The sequence below is a fragment of the Camelina sativa genome, chromosome 18 (genome assembly GCF_000633955.1).
Source record: "Camelina sativa cultivar DH55 chromosome 18, Cs, whole genome shotgun sequence".
Taxonomy (NCBI): Eukaryota; Viridiplantae; Streptophyta; class Magnoliopsida; order Brassicales; family Brassicaceae; genus Camelina; species Camelina sativa.
This window is the reverse complement of record NC_025702.1, coordinates 6948759-6967387: the sequence shown is the minus strand read 5'-3', so window position 1 is coordinate 6967387 and position 18629 is coordinate 6948759. Positions and strand designations below refer to the sequence as shown.

The 18629-nt window shown below is 35.4% G+C and overlaps 2 protein-coding genes across 3 annotated transcripts in view; both read left to right on the top strand.

The window, feature by feature from the left end:
* Positions 1685–7933, top strand: LOC104760745 (alcohol dehydrogenase-like 7). Its single transcript, XM_010483702.2, has 9 exons — positions 1685–1832; positions 1925–2061; positions 3051–3097; positions 6312–6640; positions 6761–6843; positions 6936–7011; positions 7163–7227; positions 7309–7404; positions 7521–7933. The coding sequence occupies exons 1-9, from the start codon at positions 1772–1774 to the stop codon at positions 7797–7799; spliced, it is 1173 nt and encodes a 390-aa protein (XP_010482004.1). The 5' UTR covers positions 1685–1771; the 3' UTR covers positions 7800–7933.
* The window catches only part of LOC104760743 (ATP-dependent zinc metalloprotease FTSH 5, chloroplastic-like), a 3913-nt gene continuing 2479 nt past the window's right edge, over positions 17196–18629 (top strand). Inside the window, exon 1 of one of the 2 annotated variants that reach the window (XM_019240375.1) lies at positions 17196–18614. In XM_019240375.1, coding sequence (XP_019095920.1) covers positions 17400–18614 — 1215 coding nt within the window. In that variant the 5' untranslated portion in view covers positions 17196–17399. The remainder of the gene's footprint in view (positions 18615–18629) is intronic. The other variant, XM_010483700.2, reaches the window with a different exon arrangement.

Here is an 18629-nt window from a genome sequence, read left to right as displayed (position 1 = left end):
TGTTGGCTAAGGTTGGATGGAGACTTATGCAAGATGCGAATAGCCTGTGGGCTAGAGTGTTACGCTGTAAGTATAGAGTCGGTGGGATTCAAGACCTTAGGTGGCTTGTTGTTAAAAGTAATTGGTCCTCTACTTGGAGGAGTATATGTGTGGGACTGAGGGAGGTGATACCTTTGGGTTTGAGTTGGGTTATTGGTGATGGTAAGACGATCCGATTCTGGCGCGACAGATGGCTGCTACATTCAACACTAGAAGAGCTGGTGTCAGATACGTTACCGGTTGGCTATCAGACTGTGACTGCTAAGGAGTTGTGGAGGGAGTCTGCGGGTTGGGACCTAACCCGAATCCTGCCGTATATCCCTGATTATATCAGACTGCATCTTGCGTCATTTGTAGTGGATTCTGTGACGGGGGCTAGGGATAGGATATCTTGGCGTGGTTGTGATGGGAGATTCTCTGTGAAGTCGGCCTATGCTCTCTTAACTCAGAATGTTTCTCCTACTCAGAGGTGTGGAGCTTTTTTTACCGCATATGGAAGGTAATCACACCAGAAAGAGTTCGGACCTTTCTATGGATGGTAGGAAATCAAGCAATTATGTCAAATGCAGAGAGGTATAGGAGGCATATATCGGACACGAGCCTTTGTTTGGTGTGTAAAGGGGGGGAAGAGACTATCCTCCATATATTACGTGACTGTTCGGCGATGTCGGGAATATGGCAAAGGTTGGTTCCACCAAGATATAGAGCTGCTTTCTTTTCTCTATCGATACTAGAATGGCTGTTTGTGAATTTGGGAAGTCAGGAGGTTGTGGGTAACATTGCATGGCCAACACTGTTTGCTTTGTCAGCTTGGTGGGGATGGAAGTGGCGTTGTGGGACTGTTTTTGGGGAAAATCGGAAGTGTAGGGATAGACTGCAGTTCGTGAAAGATCAAGCTAGGGAAGTACTGGTTGTGTTCTCAAACCAGGGAGGTAGATCAGAGGCAGTGGAACGGATTGAAACCCCCATATCATGGAAGGTTCCGTCATTGGGTTGGATGAAGCTCAATACGGACGGAGCTTCTCGTGGGAACCCGGGACCTGCAACGGCCGGGGGGTGTTACGGGATGGATCGGGGAAGTGGTGTGGTGGTTTTGTTCTTAATATTGGTATATGATCAGCGCCACTTGCAGAGTTATGGGGTGTGTATTATGGTCTGTACATAGCTTGGGAGAAACGGGTGCCATGTGTGGAGGTTGAGATAGATTCAGAGATAGTGGTGGGCTTTTTACGGACAGGGATTAGTGATTCACATCCGCTGTCCTTCCTAGTACGGTTGTGCTATGGCTTCATCTCAAAGGACTCGATAGTCCGGTTTTCACATGTGTATAGGGAGGCTAACTGTCTTGCCGATGGTTTGGCGAACTATGCGTTTTCTTTACCGCAGAGATTTCATAGTTTGGAGTCGTGTCCTGAAACTCTAGATTTTATTTGTTTAGAGGATGTTAATGGGCATTCTGTCCCACGTCGTATTCGGTTATAGTTTTTTATGTTTTGAATAAAAGTGGGAGATCTTGTCTCCCCTTGTTTACCAAAAAAAAGAATGTACAATTACACAAATACAGATATATAGTTTATAATAGTAAAAACGACAAAAATACCACAGTAGTAATCTTAATTAGACATATTATATAGTGAGAGTAATACACTAATACAGAGAGAAGAACAAACCTGTGACTCTCATAATCAAAACACACACACCAAAAAAGAAAAAAAAAAAACAAGAACTTGAGATGGAAAACGGAAGCTCCTCCGGCGACAACAAGTCTTCACCAAAACCGATCCGATGCAAAGGTTAGTGAAGATGAAAGTTTCTCAAAATATGTTTTTATTCGTTGACCGGTGGATGGTACTAACGACGTTGACTTCATGTATTCTAATGGCAGCTGCGGTTTGTAGGAAGGCCGGAGAGCCGTTGGTGATGGAAGAGATAATGGTTGCGCCGCCGCAGGCTTACGAAGTTCGGATCCGAATCATCTGCACCACGTTATGTCACAGTGACGTCACTTTCTGGAAACTCCAAGTATTGTACTCTTCTTCTTCTCTTCATCGCTTTAGGCATTTTAGAAATTAAACATAAAAATCTATATTTTTACGTTTCAATATTTTACGTAAAAATCTATATTTTTCTTCTCGAAAGAAAAAAAAAATAAAAAATCTATATATTTCTTCTCGTATATGATATTTATTACATAGATCCAACATTATTAATTTCTTTATCAAAGACACAAATATTGACTCAATACTAGTCTAAGGATTACCCAAAAACGTAACTTATTATTTATTTTCTACGTGGATTCAAAATGTTGAAAATGTATTTATCAAATAGTCCAATGTTCTTGGTAAAAGAAACGAAACAGAGTCCAATGTCCAATATTGCCAGGCAGGTTTTTTGTATTTTTGCCAATACGCTATGTTAGATCGGATTTAGATATTTTTTTATATTTGTGGTCGTTGATACTGAACACTCAGAGATTTATATAAAAAAGTTTGGTATAAGCATTTACGCTTTACAAAACTGGTTTCAATAGCCGACGATTTTAGATAGATCCAACATTATTATATCTTAACGTGACACAAAGATTGATCCAATTAGTTCACGCGTTGACCAAGAAAAAAACTTAACAAATGCTAACTTATGACTTGTTCTTTTTTCCTACACAAAGTTCACGAATTCAAATATTTTATATAGCAAAAATGTATATAACAATATTTTTAGTAAAAGAAACAAAAGACACCAAAAGGGTAGTGTCCCGTAGAGAGTTCTTTCTTTTGTGGCCAAGATTCAACATCTTCTTCCGTAGGAAAAAAATCTCTTTAAAATCACAGTACATAAAATCTGATTTCTAGATGGTGGAAAAAAAAAATCGAGTGTCCAATATTAATGCTAGTCATGTTTAGTTTTGTCTTTTGGCTTTTGAACTACTGACTGAACCAAACATATTTAGTAATTTGTGGTCGTTAATACTAAACGTAACAGTCAGATTTAAAATTTTTGTCATGTTTCCGCAGGTTCCTCCAGCCTGCTTTCCGAGGATTCTAGGCCACGAGGCAATAGGGTAAGTCTATAGCTACTACGTCTATTCATTTTTTCGCATCCTCTTAACCTTTTCTTCTTAATTATTCTATTGAATATTTTGCTTAAATAGATAATGTCTTTAGCGTTAGCCTCACAAATAAACAGATTTTTACACAATGAAAAAAGAATTTTCCGCTTTTTGGTGCTAATTTCTCCATTCATTCCAAACCTCAAGTGGAAAAGAGCTTTGCTGGACCATTTTTAGTGGTCTAACGTTTTGAGCTTTCATAAGATTAAATGTATAGAGACATCCATTATCGTTGGTCAGTTAACGTAAGCATTCATGAAATTTTATTGGGATCTTTTTGTTCACTAACTATAGATGTCCATGTAAATGTTATTGAGAAAGAGTAGAATGAATGTTTTGAAAAGTTAATGAAAAAAAAAAACTACATGGGGATATTTACTCATTGAGGCCTTTATTGGGCTAAATTTTTTAAATTAGATACTATTATCCAGATTTTCAAACTTTCAGTTTTAGGTACTTTTTTATTTAGGGTAAAAGACACTAATATCCTTATTTTTTTCTTTGTTTTCTTCTTTTGTTCCCAACCAAAAAAACTATGGCTTCTCATAATTGTGCTCCATCACCACCATATAATTTCAATGGACTCAATCTATTTTGCTTTCAATAAAGGAAGCTAAACAGCAACGAGATACTATCTAGAGAACCCAAAAGTTTCTTCATTCACAAACATTAATCGATTTAATTCCAGTCTTATCATCAAAATTTACACCAAATTAGGTAACCAATCTCATTATTGCCATCATCTCATTCACCAGATCTCTCCTCGTAACCATATTCAAAAACCATCGTTGGTTTGTATTTCTCCACCATAACACCATCTCGGAGAAATTTAAGAATCCGAAAAAAAGAAAACAGAAGATTCATAAGAGATTTAAGATCATAAAAAGAAAAAAACAGACTCACGGCAAGGAGAGAGCGAGAAAGTGAGAAGAAGAAAGAGAGTTGAGCGTTTATTGAGAATGAGCAATTTAGTAATGAAAAAATTACTCAGATGTTATAGAAAAGTATGAATATTGCTGGTATATTATATATTTTCTAAAAATTATTCATATATTTAGTGTCATGGGTGTAATTACAATTATCACTCTGGGTTAAATTTTTCATTTTTAGTTTCGAAAATATTTCAAAAATACACATCAACAAAAGGTCTGATTTATATTACTGAAAGTAAACGACTGATTTATATTACTTCACGACTGAGTTATAATACTTAAGGAAAAACGAAAGGTCTCGTAGATTCATATGAAGGCTGAGTTATAATGCTTCGTGGCTGACTTATAAAAAGAAATAAACTGAAACTAAATGGCTGAATTTTATTACTTGATGTTGAGTTATAATACTTAAGAGAAAACGAAAGATCTCGTAGATTCATATGAAGGCTGAGTTATATTGCTACTCGGCTGTATATAAATTACTCAGCCGACACAAACCTTGTTCGAGAACATGTAGCTCAGCTTTAACTGATGGCTCAACGCGTTCAATCCATAGTCATCGAAAACCAACTTCACAAGCTTGTTGTGCATTGTTTCCGCATCTATCTGCACAACTCTACACTCTCTATCGTCGGCGTTAAATACATATTTGTTTCTTTATCCAATTACCGGGACTGGATCCATGAGTGAAGAAGAATGAGCAAAATTAATAAGAATGGGGAAAGTCAAGAAATGAAGAACAAGATAAAAAACATGTAGATCCTTCACTTTTGAACCAAGTGAAGAACAAGAGCCGAAAAAAAACTTTTTGTATTTCCTTAGAAGATGATGACATGGATGATGCGTCCGAAGTGGCAAGTCAGCCACCAAACGAACATGTAAATCAGCCATCAGACAAAATTATAATTCATTCGCAACATGAATACTATTATAATAATTAAAAAAACGGCGTCAAATTCAGCCGCTTAACTCAGCCGTAACGTTTAATAAGTCGGCTGTAACCGAATGATATTCTAGTAACTGATCTTCTGCTACAATTCAGCCGTAAATGACCGAGTTTTCAGATAAGTCAGCTCATGACAGCTGAGTTATAGAATTTAATCATAACTCAGCTGTAACGACATCTCATAAGTAAGCCTTTGTTAACAACTCAGCCAGCCGGAGAAAGTTAATTTAGCCGTGTCAAAGTATTAATTCAGCCAAATTTTTGACAACTCAACCATCGGGTAAAAACTCAGTCGTACTTATGGCTGAGTGATGCTCGTAATTCAGACAGATTTCATTAAGTCAGCCATAACTATAAGGTGAGTTATGCTCGTAAGTCAGTCGTCCGCTCATAACTCAGCCATTTTCCATAAATCATCTGCAACATACCGTAACTCAGCCCTCATTACCGCTATAGTATTTTACGGCTGAGTTATTTAATACACGTCAGCGATTTCTGACCTGGCGACGTGATTTTTCTGACGTGGCAATGATATTCTTTGTAATTACGTTTTTTCCTATAACATGCAACAAGGGTACGATGGGTATAGAAAATAGACCTAAAATATGATAGTAATAAAAAAAGTTTTGTATATTTCTGGTAATATAGTTCTGGTAATATTAGCTACAATGTATAATACGTGAGTAAATCTTCTTTTAGTAATTTTTATTGAATAAAAATACCTCTTTCAATATGGACAATAAGTCCTAAATCCATAAAATTCTGAAATAAAATATCCAATTCTATAATTAATCTTTTATATTGAATGACAAACCAAAAACCTAAGAATATCACAACGAGGCAAACCAAAAACTGATGAACCAAAATCTAGCTTAAAAAAATAATTAGATCAAAACTAAACAGTAATACAGAATGCTCAAAATTATGTGGTCCTATAATTAGAAGACAAAAGATAGTGGGCGTAAGAAAATGAGGGAAGGAGAGAAAAAAACTGTAGTAAGATATGGTTGGATAAAAAAAGATAGTAAATATCACCAAAACAATGTGTGAATTTGTATTTAAAAATAAATAAAAATTCACCTACACCCACTAATCCACATTATAATTCACAACTAGGAAATTAATATGTAATTTTCTTATTGAAAATTTTGCATTAACCAATATATCTTGCTAGATTTCTAAATCAAGAAAAATGCATAGGAAACCCAAGAAAAATCCAAAGTTACACACTACAAAGCGTTTTTTAAACAATTAGAAATATTGATCTAAGTGACATTTGATTATGCAGAATAGTGGAAAGTGTTGGTGAAAACGTAAAGGAAGTGGTCGAAGGAGACACCGTACTACCAACGTTCATGCCTGACTGTGGTGAATGTGTTGACTGCAAATCTCACAAAAGCAACTTATGCAGCAAATTTCCCTTCAAAGTATCGCCATGGATGCCAAGATACGAAAATTCGAGCAGATTCACTGACCTCAATGGCCAAACTCTCTTTCATTTCTTGAACGTCTCTAGCTTCAGCGAATACACTGTTCTTGATGTTGCTAACGTTGTTAAGATTGATTCTTCGGTTCCTCCTAGTCGTGCTTGTCTCCTCAGCTGCGGAGTTTCCACTGGTACATCACTAATATTGGAAATATTATATATATATATATATATATATATATATATATATATATATAATATATGGTAGTCTTTGATTTTAATTTGATGGAGTTAGATTGATTATTCTTTAGGTGTTGGTGCTGCTTGGGAGACTGCCAAAGTTGAACAAGGATCAACAGTTGTGATTTTTGGACTTGGTTCTATCGGACTAGCGGTAAAATTACTATTAAGACTTAATGATCATGTAGTTATAAGTCTTTCTTGATTATGAGTTGCTAAAGTGGATTAATGTGTGGATTTTTCCAGGTTGCAGAGGGTGCAAGACTTTGTGGTGCCTCTAGAATCATTGGTGTGGATATAAACCCTGCCAAATTCCAAGTTGGTTAGTAATTTTCTTTACTCAATAGTTATATATATTACTTAATTCTTTTTCTTTCCTTTTTATCTTCTGTTTTTGAACAACTATTGCTTACATCTCTATGTATTTTAAAATAAACCATATTGTAATAGCTTTGAAAACTATGTTTTTGCAGGGCAAAAATTTGGAGTTACCGAGTTTGTAAACTCTTTGACATGTGAAAACAAGCGTGTTAACGAGGTAATGGCACATAGTATATTAGATCAATCATCAATGGACATAAGTTGATAAAACATATAACTTAAATATTTTTGTGTTTAGGTGATCAATGAGATGACTGGTGGGGGAGCCGACTATTGCTTTGAGTGTGTTGGAAGTAGTTCTTTGGTTGAAGAAGCTTATGCTTGCTGTAGAAAGGTATTATGGCATTGATCTCTACCTAAAACCAACGTAGAACTAGATTTAGAAATACATCAAATAATTCAAAGAAGGTTAGAGGATTTAACTTCTTGCATGGTACAATCAACATTTAGGGATGGGGAAAGACAATAACTTTAGGTGTGGACAAGCCGGGTTCACAGATATGTTTAAACTCGTCTGATGTTCTTCACCAAGGGAAGATTTTGATGGGTTCGTTGTTTGGAGGTTTGAAGGCTAAAACACACATTCCGCTTCTTCTGAAACGCTATTTGAGCAATGAGCTTGAATTGGATAAGTTTGTGACACATGAGATGAAATTCGAGGACATCAACGACGCATTCCAGCTACTCGTTGAAGGGAAAAGCATCAGGTGTGTCTTGTGGATGGGCTAAGTGAATTGGTTTATTTTATCTTTCAGTATTTCACATCCATGTCATATATATGATTCCTGTGAAACTTTGAAATCAAACAACCAAATGCCAAAGAGCAAACAAAATAAAAACGAAATCATATATTCTTACACGAATTTTACACGAATATAACAAAAAAAATGAACTGGGGAGTACCGGAGGAAAAAAATACTATATACATATATTATTTCATACATTCAATTAATATATGTTTAAAAAGAATGTTACACGAATTTTTGTAGATTTTTTTATTTATTTAGTAGAAATATAATTTGTAATAATTAAATCATATATTCTTTGAAATCACTATAATAACAAAATCATCTGCATAATGAATCTCTAGAAAACAAACTACTTGTGAAAAAAGAAGGACCAAAAAGATGAAGACTGAAGAGTGTTGTAATATTCCATATATATTAGATTATGCTATAGCATTCACAAAAAATGTGTGTATTTATATATATACGGGTAGAAATATTTCAAAACCTGAGCGTAAAATGGTGTTTAGGTTTTTAAATCAACAAAATTGTATTTTAAAATTACAGAGATCATCAGACAATCGATCTTTATGCACAAGTTTATGAATACAAAACATTGATCAATACACAAATTAATACAAACCCCTTGATTCGAATGACACATCAATACAACAAAAGAAGTTTATGATTCATCTCAAATTGGAGAAGATGATGTAACAGAGAAGACAATTTTGTCTCGTTTCTTTGTCAAGAAAGTTTATAAAAATGACGAAATGGAAGCATATACATGATATTGACACAAAACATATGAATTACCCCGATTGATTTATAAGAAGACTTGGAGGTAGAGAATCGGAGAAGTGGAGAAGATTTGAAAGACGAAATAGAAGATCCGGTGCTAGTGGCAGTTGTTCAAGAATCTAGAAGCCAATGTAAGGGATAAAAAATCCAATCTTTTTTTTTTTTTTTGTCAAAAAGATAAAAAATCCAATCTTGGTCATCGATTTTAGAACATATGGGAAAAAGAAGAAGAAGATATCATGGTTTTTTTTTTGGGCTTGGAAATATTATAATTGATAATCTAGCATTGAAGAGAAGACAATTATGTGTTAACCTAAGAAAAAAAAAAGTTCATATGTATTAATTGTTTTAATTTGATAACCTAATAATTTTAGCAATGTGTCACTTCCTACTTGAATAACAAAAGAAGTTTTATTGTATTGATTGATTATATCAATGTTGAATGAAAAATTTTAAATGCATTTTTTTAGGTAAAATATATATCAAATGAAAAGTGAAGCACCAATAACATATAGCGAGGTTTTTCCTTGGTCTTTCACCAGAATATCAATTTCTCTCTATTAGATGTTCCTCTACTTTTATTGTAGCTCGAAAGTTGGAACGATCCGACCCATTTTTTTTTAAATATCCTAATTAACTAGTGATCTCATACTCACTAACTTCCTAAACATCAATCATCACAAAAAACCGCAGAACATTTAACCAGCATTTAACCAACTAATAAACCCAATAGCAAATAAACAATAAATCAATCCAATAAACCAATAGTAAACATCCAACAAGTCATTAAACATTGAACGAACAACCTAGCAACATTCTAACGACTCAACTCTAGAAACCTAACAGAAGCCAAACAACACATCAACGAGCCACTAGAACATCCTCCTCTTCATTGATTTGATTCCACAATCACACTTTGCTTTTACCTGCATCACAAATAACAATTGAGACGCATGAGTACTATCACAAATACTCAGTGAGACAATCCTCCCATCTATTGGATTATACATACAAGCAACTGAGAATCCAATATTCAACAATCAACAAACAACACACAATCAAACCAGAAAAAACAAGTATCAGCCGTCTGCTGAAGAGTTGGTGTCGACTAACACCCCTCCTCGACCCGAAAACTCTAGAAGTGTTGACCGACACCCACCTGGTGTCGATTGACACCGACTCCGCAGACATGTTTTCTTTGAAGCTGAGGGTCTGTTCTTTGCCTTCCACTGCCTCCATTGCGGCCAAGGCTCACTCAGAAGTCACAAAAGGCCATAGAAGCCACAAATCAATCACAAACAAGCAATTATCAACCAAAAACACACATAGAACATAGAAACAGAGAATTCTCAGGTTTAGATCAGCCATGGTCATGCACTCACCTCTTTAGCAGAAATTTTCTGACCAAAAACCGACAAACCAACACCACAACAAGCTTCCAACACATTCCTTTCCCCATATTCCCACTCCACAAGAACATATCTATCAAACAAAGGCCAACAACTCTCCAAAATCTCCAAAATCTCCAAAAACTCTTACAAACACTTTTCTCTCTTTTTTTTTTCTCTCTGAAACGACGAATGAGCGGCCACAGAACCCTCAACCTCGACTTCCAGCTGAAATACTTCGGTTTTGAGTTTTCCAAACCCAACTGATTCAATTTGACAATTTAAATCTAAACCGACCGAACCGAAAATAGGGGTGTCGATCGACACCGTATTTGATGTCGATCGACACTCATCCTGGAACATCAAAAATTGGTTCGCGGATATTACAAAAGTAGGGATGGTGCAAGTGCATCACATGGATTTTGAAAAATATATGTAGATTATATGATTTTTATAGTATACACCACATTCAAATGTAAAGTTGCACCTCACGTATCTATTTATCCACCCCAAATAAATTTTAATTTACTAAGTTATAAAACCCAATAAACATAACAATTTTAAATCCACTTAGTTTTTTCTTTTTCTTTTGGTCGAGGTTAATAATAGGCAATTTTTTTTGTAAATCTAATTAAATCGTATTTTTTCTCCATAAATTTCTAAACTATAAAAATTGTATTGAATTCCTTTATTAACAAAACTCATATGTTTAAGAAATTAATTTGACAAACAAATTGGTAACCTTATGAAAATTTCTTGTAATTTTTATTTCTTTTAGTTGTTTCTTAGTTTAGTTGATTAATTTTTTAAGCTAATAATTGCATTAATTTAAGGTTTCTAATTTCTATTCAAAACTTGGTGAAGAATATGCTCGTTTCCAACTGGTGAAGTATATATTTATATATATATATATATATATATATATATGTTTGTTACTTTGGTTTATGTTATTATGTTTATAGATGTTGTCATAATTAGTACATATTTTTTAAGGTCATGAGCATGGAGCGATTTCTCAAAAGAAAATCAGTTTCAGATTTTGACATTTATTTGGATGACTTACCATGAGATCCTGCTAAAAGAAAAAGAATATTAGAAACACAAATAGTTAAAAAGAGATCTATGTCAACCTGGAGGTCATATTTTTCCACAAACAAAAACTGGAAGCGCAATGAGGTGTTTTAATCCAGTTTGGTTTGAAAAGCATGGTAATTGATTAGAGTATAGTATATCGGCAGATAAATCATTTTGTTTATGTTGTTACTTGTTCAAAACCGATATACCCAAGTAAGGTGGAAATGATGCGATTGTGACAAAAAGATTTTCTACTTGGCATAAACCTCAGAATTTGGGTGAACACGGTGGTAAAACGCCAAATAGTATTCATAATATTGCTGTTATCGGTTAGCACGAAAATTAATTATGGAAGTTGAATACGGACCTATATATATGGCTCTCCGAGCACAAGCGTGGAAACTTGAGGTTCCCTCCAAGGTTCAACATTTTTTCTGGCAGATCGCTTCTGGTACTCTCCATGTACTGGAACGGCTTGCGCATCAAGGTGTCTGATGTGATACCCCTGTGTAAACGGTGTGATCTGGAATCAGAGACCATCAACCACACTCTTTTTGAGTGTCCGCGTTCGCGGAGTATTTGGGAGTGGTCTCCTTTATCGCTAGATGCAGATGGCTTTCCATATGCTTCCATCTATGCGAATCTGGATTTTATACATTAGCGCGGCATCGCATTCGGGGATTTCTCATATCACTCTTCGTCTTCCCTGGATACTTTGGTCAATCTGGAAAGATAGGAATAAAAATATTTTTCAGGGAATGGAGGCAGAGCCGATAGATATTTTAAATCAGGCGACTAATGAAAAATTATTATGGGAGGATGCCAAATCTTTTACCGGGAATTATTCAAATCCTCCGGATTCTTTGGTTATTAGGGAGTCTTCCCCTCGTTGCCAAATTGATGGTTCATGGAAAAGTTCGGATGTTCTCCAGGGTTTGGACTGGTAGTTTTGTAGTGGTGATGATTTGACGCTTCTCCTGGGAGCCCGGAGTCAGCGATGCGGCCGTACTCCCTTACATGCAGAGCTTCAAGCCCTGATCTGGGCTATGGAGTCTATATTGGCGGAAGGAGTGGATTGTCAAGCTTTTGAGACGGATTGTGCAGAGTTACTCGCGATGGTGCAGAAGCCCGATGATTGGCCCGCTTTCTCGATCCTACTGGAGGACTTTTCTATGATCAGATCATCTTTCCCTTCCTTCACCCTGGACAGGATCCCACGTGAGTCTAATGTAAGGGCAGATTGTTTAGCCCGTTCTTCTAGAACTTTAGTTTCTGACATTTCTTTTGTAAACTCTTTTCCTCCGGTTTGGGAAACCAAACTCGGAGTTCTCTTTTAATTTATTAATGTTTGGTTGAAAAAAAAAATATTTCTGTTAAAAAGTGTGATGATCTGAGGAATCAAAGCCAGTCTATTGTGCATGCTTTGAATAAACAGAGTAATACATTGAAAAAAGAGTATCACAGTCGGTTGAATGCTTTGATTGATGCTTCTAGGTAATTGTTGCGACAAGGATTATCTTAAGGGGTCATGATGAGTCGAAAGAGTCTACTAATAGGAGAAATTATTTTATAACTCGTGAAGTACACATGAGAACAATGTGATGCTATAAGTAAGGTTATTTTGGAGAATCCTCTAAAAAATAACCAAATGATTTCTCTGATGATTCTGAAAGATATTGTAAATTCTTTTGCTACGGAAGTAGTGTTATCCATCATAGAGGAAATTGATCATGGTGTGTTTGGTTTGTTGGTTGACGAGTCTGTTGATGTGTATGAGAAAGAACAAATGGCTCTTGTTTTTTATTGATTTGTTGATAAGAGTGGACCCGTCAAAGAAATATTCATTTGAGTCATCCATGTAAAAGAAATGTCTTCTTTACCTTTGAAGTCTGCCATTGACTCTTTGTTTGCAAAATATGGGTTGTGTTTGAAAAAGGTGATGTTATTATGAAGCAAGTAATATGAAAGGTGAGTTTAATAAGTTGAGATTAGGCCTTGGAATCTGTACCAGACCAATTTGTCCAAATCAAACCGATCCAAACCGAGATTTGGAAAAATCGGTTCAGTGTCTATTAATTAAGTAGACCGATCGGATAGATTTTAATCTAAACTCTGTTAACCGAGATTTTCGGTTCGGTTTGCTTGAATCGAATGGTTAACCGAAAAAAAAGCCTAATCTAATTTTCCTAATTAGCCATCGTTGCCTCTTTCATCAGTTACTCTTTGATTTTTCTTCATTTCTTCTTTTTTTTTTCTTCAGTTCACCATCTTTATCATCTTTGATTCATCATAATCACAATCATCTTTCAAGGTTACGATCTTCTTCTTCCATATATTATCATTATCTTCATCTTCTCTTCTTATGTGTTTAGTATTCTTCTTCATGATTCATCTTCATCTTCTTTTTCTTCTTCTATTCCTCCTTCATCTTTTATTTCTATACTGCAAGCTTTGGCTTTGAGATCTCGCCGTCGGTACCTACACGGCTCCACTCTTGGGGTTCTCCTTCTACAAATCTTAGTTTTTTTTCTCTTTTTTGTGCGTAAATGGGTATTTTTCTGCAAACCCAACAGTCAAAAAGTGGGCTACTGAATCAAAATAACTGAATGGCAAAAACCAAAATAACCGTCTTTGAACCGAACTAAACCAAATTGAACCAAAATCTTAGTCGGTTCGATTGAGAAAAGCTTTCAATTTCTGAAATAATGGAAACCGAAATACCTGAAGAAAACAAAGTTGTAGGCCTAGTTGAGATCAATAATTGTCAAAGAAAATGGTTCACCTTATTGTATTCATTTTTTTGCTTGCCCATCAACTTCAGTTGGTGGTAGTGGCATTTGCTAAGAAGCACTTTGATATGGGTGATTTTTTTGATATGATATCTACGTTGTTGAATGTTGTTGGAGACTCTTGCAAACCAAAGATTTGATTAATCTTGAGCTTTCTCTTCAAAGACTTGGTAATACTCGTTGGGATTTTCATTACCGAACATTATTAAGCATGGTTGATTTTTTTCCTTCTATCGTTGATGTACTTGAATATATCCAAAACGAATAATTTGATGACTCAAAAAGACGTCAAGCATATAGTTTTCTCAAGTACTTTTACACATTTGAGTGTATGTTCTCAACGCAGCTAATGTTACTTATATTGGGACTAACCGAAAATTTATCAATGAAGTAGATGTTTTAATGAGGGTTTACCGAAAGCGTGTTAATGAGGCAACAAGCTCTAATGCATCACCACGTCCTTCCCAGTAACGTGGCCATCCTATCCTTTTTTTGTCCTTTCTTTTGAGCTTTCTACTGACCATTAGCTTTGCTTTATCTAAAAGCCATGTGTGTGCCTTAGCTTTGACCACACGTTAGGGTTTTGTGTCTCCCTTTATGTAAGCTAGCCTATATAAAAGCATAGAATCCTCACATGTAATTGAGACTTGTTTGAATAAACAAAAGTTTTCCTTCATCTTATCTCACTCTTTGTTTCTCTGATAGTGATTAACTAGAAATTTGAAAATTTTAGAAGACTTCGAATCCAGGATTTGCTTCTTCTATCAGCTGTATCACGAGTCATTCCATATCTTGTATGTCGCTACATCATTCCATCGTTAGCCACCAAAGCAGATCACTAAAAAGATCGTCTTTCGTTAAGCTAGCAACCCATCTCTTCCATCTCAAGCCAACGAGGTAGATAACCGAGAGGGTTATCTATTGTTAGCTTGAACCTTTATCCGCCAAACCAAACCGCGACAGAGTCCTTATTTTCCGCGTTTCAGCAGTTCGTGATCCGAAGCAATCCGTCCTTATGTCCGTCCGTTTTATCATTTTTCCAACCTGGGATCACATCAAATTGTCTTGTATGTTATATTGAAAAAGAGTTATTTGATTCTGTCACTAATGAAAGAATAATAAAAAGATTTCAGTCTATGCGTGAGCGTACACACAATATACTTAAAAACTATAACTGTTTTTTTTTTACGATTTTTTTTAATTATTAAATAAATATTTGTACCAGATAAAAATAGTTTTTGGATCCGCCATTGCTACTAATTTGTACACAATTTGAAAAAGTTATAATTAAATATAGCGTGTGAATTATGATTTACATGATTCGTTTAGTTACTCAACTAAAAGTCTAAAACTAAATCATAAGAGTATGAATATAATGAAACATTTTGTAGTAAGCAATGAATCAAAGCGATTTGAGATTGTGTAGCGCACCAATCCAAATGTTTTACCTTTATCATTATCCACACACTCACAACTAAAACATTTCTTATCAATTCCTAAGCATGTCAATTAGGGCCAAAACCCGCGGACTAGTCCGGTCCGGCTCTAAAAAATATCGGGTTCGGGTTTAAATATATATGTCCAGAAAAAATTGGGCCTTTCGGGCTCAGCTCGTTTGGGCTATAGGGTTTTTTGGACTTAGCCCGACCGGGTTCGGACCAGCCCGAAAAGCCCATTAATAAATATATTTATACTTTTTTGTCAATCATTGGACCACAACAGGCCGGCCCATTAGCATAATCCCTATATTCGTAGAAAGCGGGACTTGATCCATATATTTGTACTTTTTATTAACATTTTTATTTGATTGCTATATTTGATTAATGATTTAATGTAAATAAAGTTTAAAACTCTAATCCTAGTTTTCATATTTACTTAATAACCTTGCATAATACTTTTAAAATATTTATCTATGATATTTTCTATGAATTATATATTGTTTTATTTGGTTAAAGTATAAAATTTTATTTAGTTTTAAACTTTTTCTTTTAAATTAAGTTGGTTGTGGCGAATATAGATGAGTTATTAAAATTTTGATTGATTTGTTTTACAGTACAACTTTAAACACGGCTTTTTAAAAATTACAAGTTTGAATTATTGATCTGTAAGATAAGCTCTGTAGCCATGTTAGGGCCAAACTCGGGATTTGAAATATAGGCTCGGAAATAATTCAGCCAGCCCGGACCGGGCTTAAATATATGCAGGCATTACGGGTTTCGGGTCGTGTCGGGTCAGCCCTATTGACACCCCTATCAATTCCTTCACAACAATATGAAAAATACTTAGGTTCACTCCTAGGGTGAACCTTTTTGTTCACTTCTTACTTTTCAACCAATCAAAATCTTCTATAGATTATTTTATTTCAAAAAAAAAATCAAAATTAAATTAAAAAGCAAAACAGATTAAGGAAACAAATTCTGTATAATTTTTTTTAAGGAAAGTTACATATTGGTTTGGTTTAGATTTTACAATTAGAATGAAATGATGTATCAGTTTGGGTTTACAAATAAGGTGATTAGGGTTTAGATTTTACAATTCAAATAAAATTATATGTCGGTTTGGATTTACAAATGAAGTGGTTAGGGTTTTGATTTTACAATTAAAACGAAATAATATGTCGGTTTGGATTTACAAATGAGATGGTTAAGGTTTAGATGTTACAATTAGAACAAAATTATATGTCGGTTTGGGTTTACAAATGAAGTGGTTAGGGTTTAAATTTTACAATTAAAACGAAATTATATGCCGGTTTGGATTTACAGATGAGATGGTTAGGGTTTAGATTTTACAATTAGAACAAAATTATATGTCGGTTTGGGTTTACAAATGAAATGGTTAAGGTTTAGATTTTACAATTAGAATGAAATTATATGTCGGTTTGGATTTACAAATGAGATGGTTAAGGTTTAGATTTTATAATTAGAGTGAAATTATATATCGGTTTATATTTATAAATAAGCGGTTTAAGTTTTTAATTTTATAATAATGTATACAAATTTTGTTTCCTTATTTTATAAAGAGATGAATGAATAGATTCTTAAATGTATTATGACATGTTACATTTTTATTGGTTAAAATAAAAAGAAGTGATCAAACGTTTACCTACCCAAGAATTGTTCCAACAATATTGTCCCTTTTTGTTTTTCTTTTCTTTTTCGTCCTCCCTTTCCATGTTCATTAATCATATTTCCATTCGTCAGCTGTCTAGTTTCAATGTCTACAATACAGTTTAAGCCCGGTTACAAATATATTAGGCTTTCATTGAGCCCAATAAGGAGTTCTCTTTGAATTTTGGGACTCTTGTGTATCCGCTAGTATCACGACTGGATATGTGATAGCACACGTAGACGAACCTCAAGCAATCATCATCACTCGAAGCTTTATATGAATTCTCTTTGATTCTCCTCTCCAAATAAAAAAATCCCAAATTGAAGAGAAGAAACAAAACATCTTCCTTCAATTCAAAGGCCTTACTTTTTCTTCGTAACTGAGTTTCAAAAAGATCGAATTTTTATTCTCTAAAATCATCCAAGTTTCTTTCAGAGAGCTTCAATGGCGACCACATCTTCAAACCCATTACTTCTTTCTTCAAATTTCCTCGGTTCCCGAATCATAATCTCAGCTCCAACCCCTAAAACCACCACAAAGTCTGTTCCTTTCTCAGTCATCTCTCGTAGAAGATACCAAATTTCTCAATCGGAAAAGCTGATGAAATCGTTGCCATCACAAGCTGCGTTAGCGGCTCTGTTGTTATCGTCTTCCTCTCCACAAGCTTTAGCAGTTAACGAGCCGGTTCAGCCACCAGCACCAGCACCAGCACCGACCATTACTGTTGAACCTCAGGCGACAAACCCGAATCTCTCGTTTGGTCAGAACGTTTTGATGACAGCACCGAACCCACAACAAGCTCAATCATCGGATCTTCCTGATGGAACACAGTGGCGATACAGTGAGTTTCTAAACGCGGTGAAGAAAGGTAAAGTTGAGAGAGTGAAGTTTAGCAAAGATGGTTCTGTTCTTCAGCTTACAGCTGTTGATAACAGACGTGCTTCTGTCATTGTTCCTAATGATCCGGATTTGATTGATATCTTGGCAATGAATGGTGTCGACATATCGGTTTCAGAAGGAGAATCTGGAAATGGATTGTTTGATTTCATTGGGAATTTGCTTTTTCCTTTGTTGGCTTTTGGAGGATTGTTTTATCTCTTCAGGGGAGGTCAGGGAGGTGCTGGTGGTCCTGGAGGTTTAGGAGGTCCTATGGATTTCGGAAGATCCAAGTCCAAGTTTCAGGAAGTGCCAGAGACTGGGGTAACATTTGGAGATGTTGCTGGAGCTGATCAAGCTAAGCTTGAGTTGCAAGAAGTGGTTGACTTCTTGAAGAATCCTGATAAGTACACAGCTTTAGGTGCTAAGATCCCTAAAGGTTGTTTGTTGGTTGGTCCACCGGGTACGGGGAAGACGCTTTTGGCTAGAGCTGTAGCTGGAGAAGCAGGAGTGCCCTTCTTTTCGTGTGCTGCTTCGGAGTTTGTTGAGCTTTTTGTTGGTGTGGGTGCGTCTAGAGTTAGGGATTTGTTTGAGAAGGCGAAATCGAAAGCTCCCTGCATTGTGTTTATTGATGAGATTGATGCTGTTGGTAGGCAACGAGGAGCTGGGATGGGAGGTGGAAATGATGAGAGAGAACAGACGATTAATCAGCTTTTGACTGAGATGGATGGATTTTCTGGTAATTCCGGTGTCATTGTGTTGGCTGCAACCAACAGACCTGATGTTCTTGACTCCGCA

Bases quoted from the DNA above. Each gene is read 5' to 3' on its own strand.
- LOC104760745 (XM_010483702.2), top strand. From the start codon at position 1,772: ATGGAAAACGGAAGCTCCTCCGGCGACAACAAGTCTTCACCAAAACCG. The intron at 2,062-3,050 runs GTATTGTACTCT...ATGTTTCCGCAG, and splicing joins TCACTTTCTGGAAACTCCAA to GTTCCTCCAGCCTGCTTTCC. The intron at 6,844-6,935 runs GTAAAATTACTA...GGATTTTTCCAG, and splicing joins TTGGTTCTATCGGACTAGCG to GTTGCAGAGGGTGCAAGACT.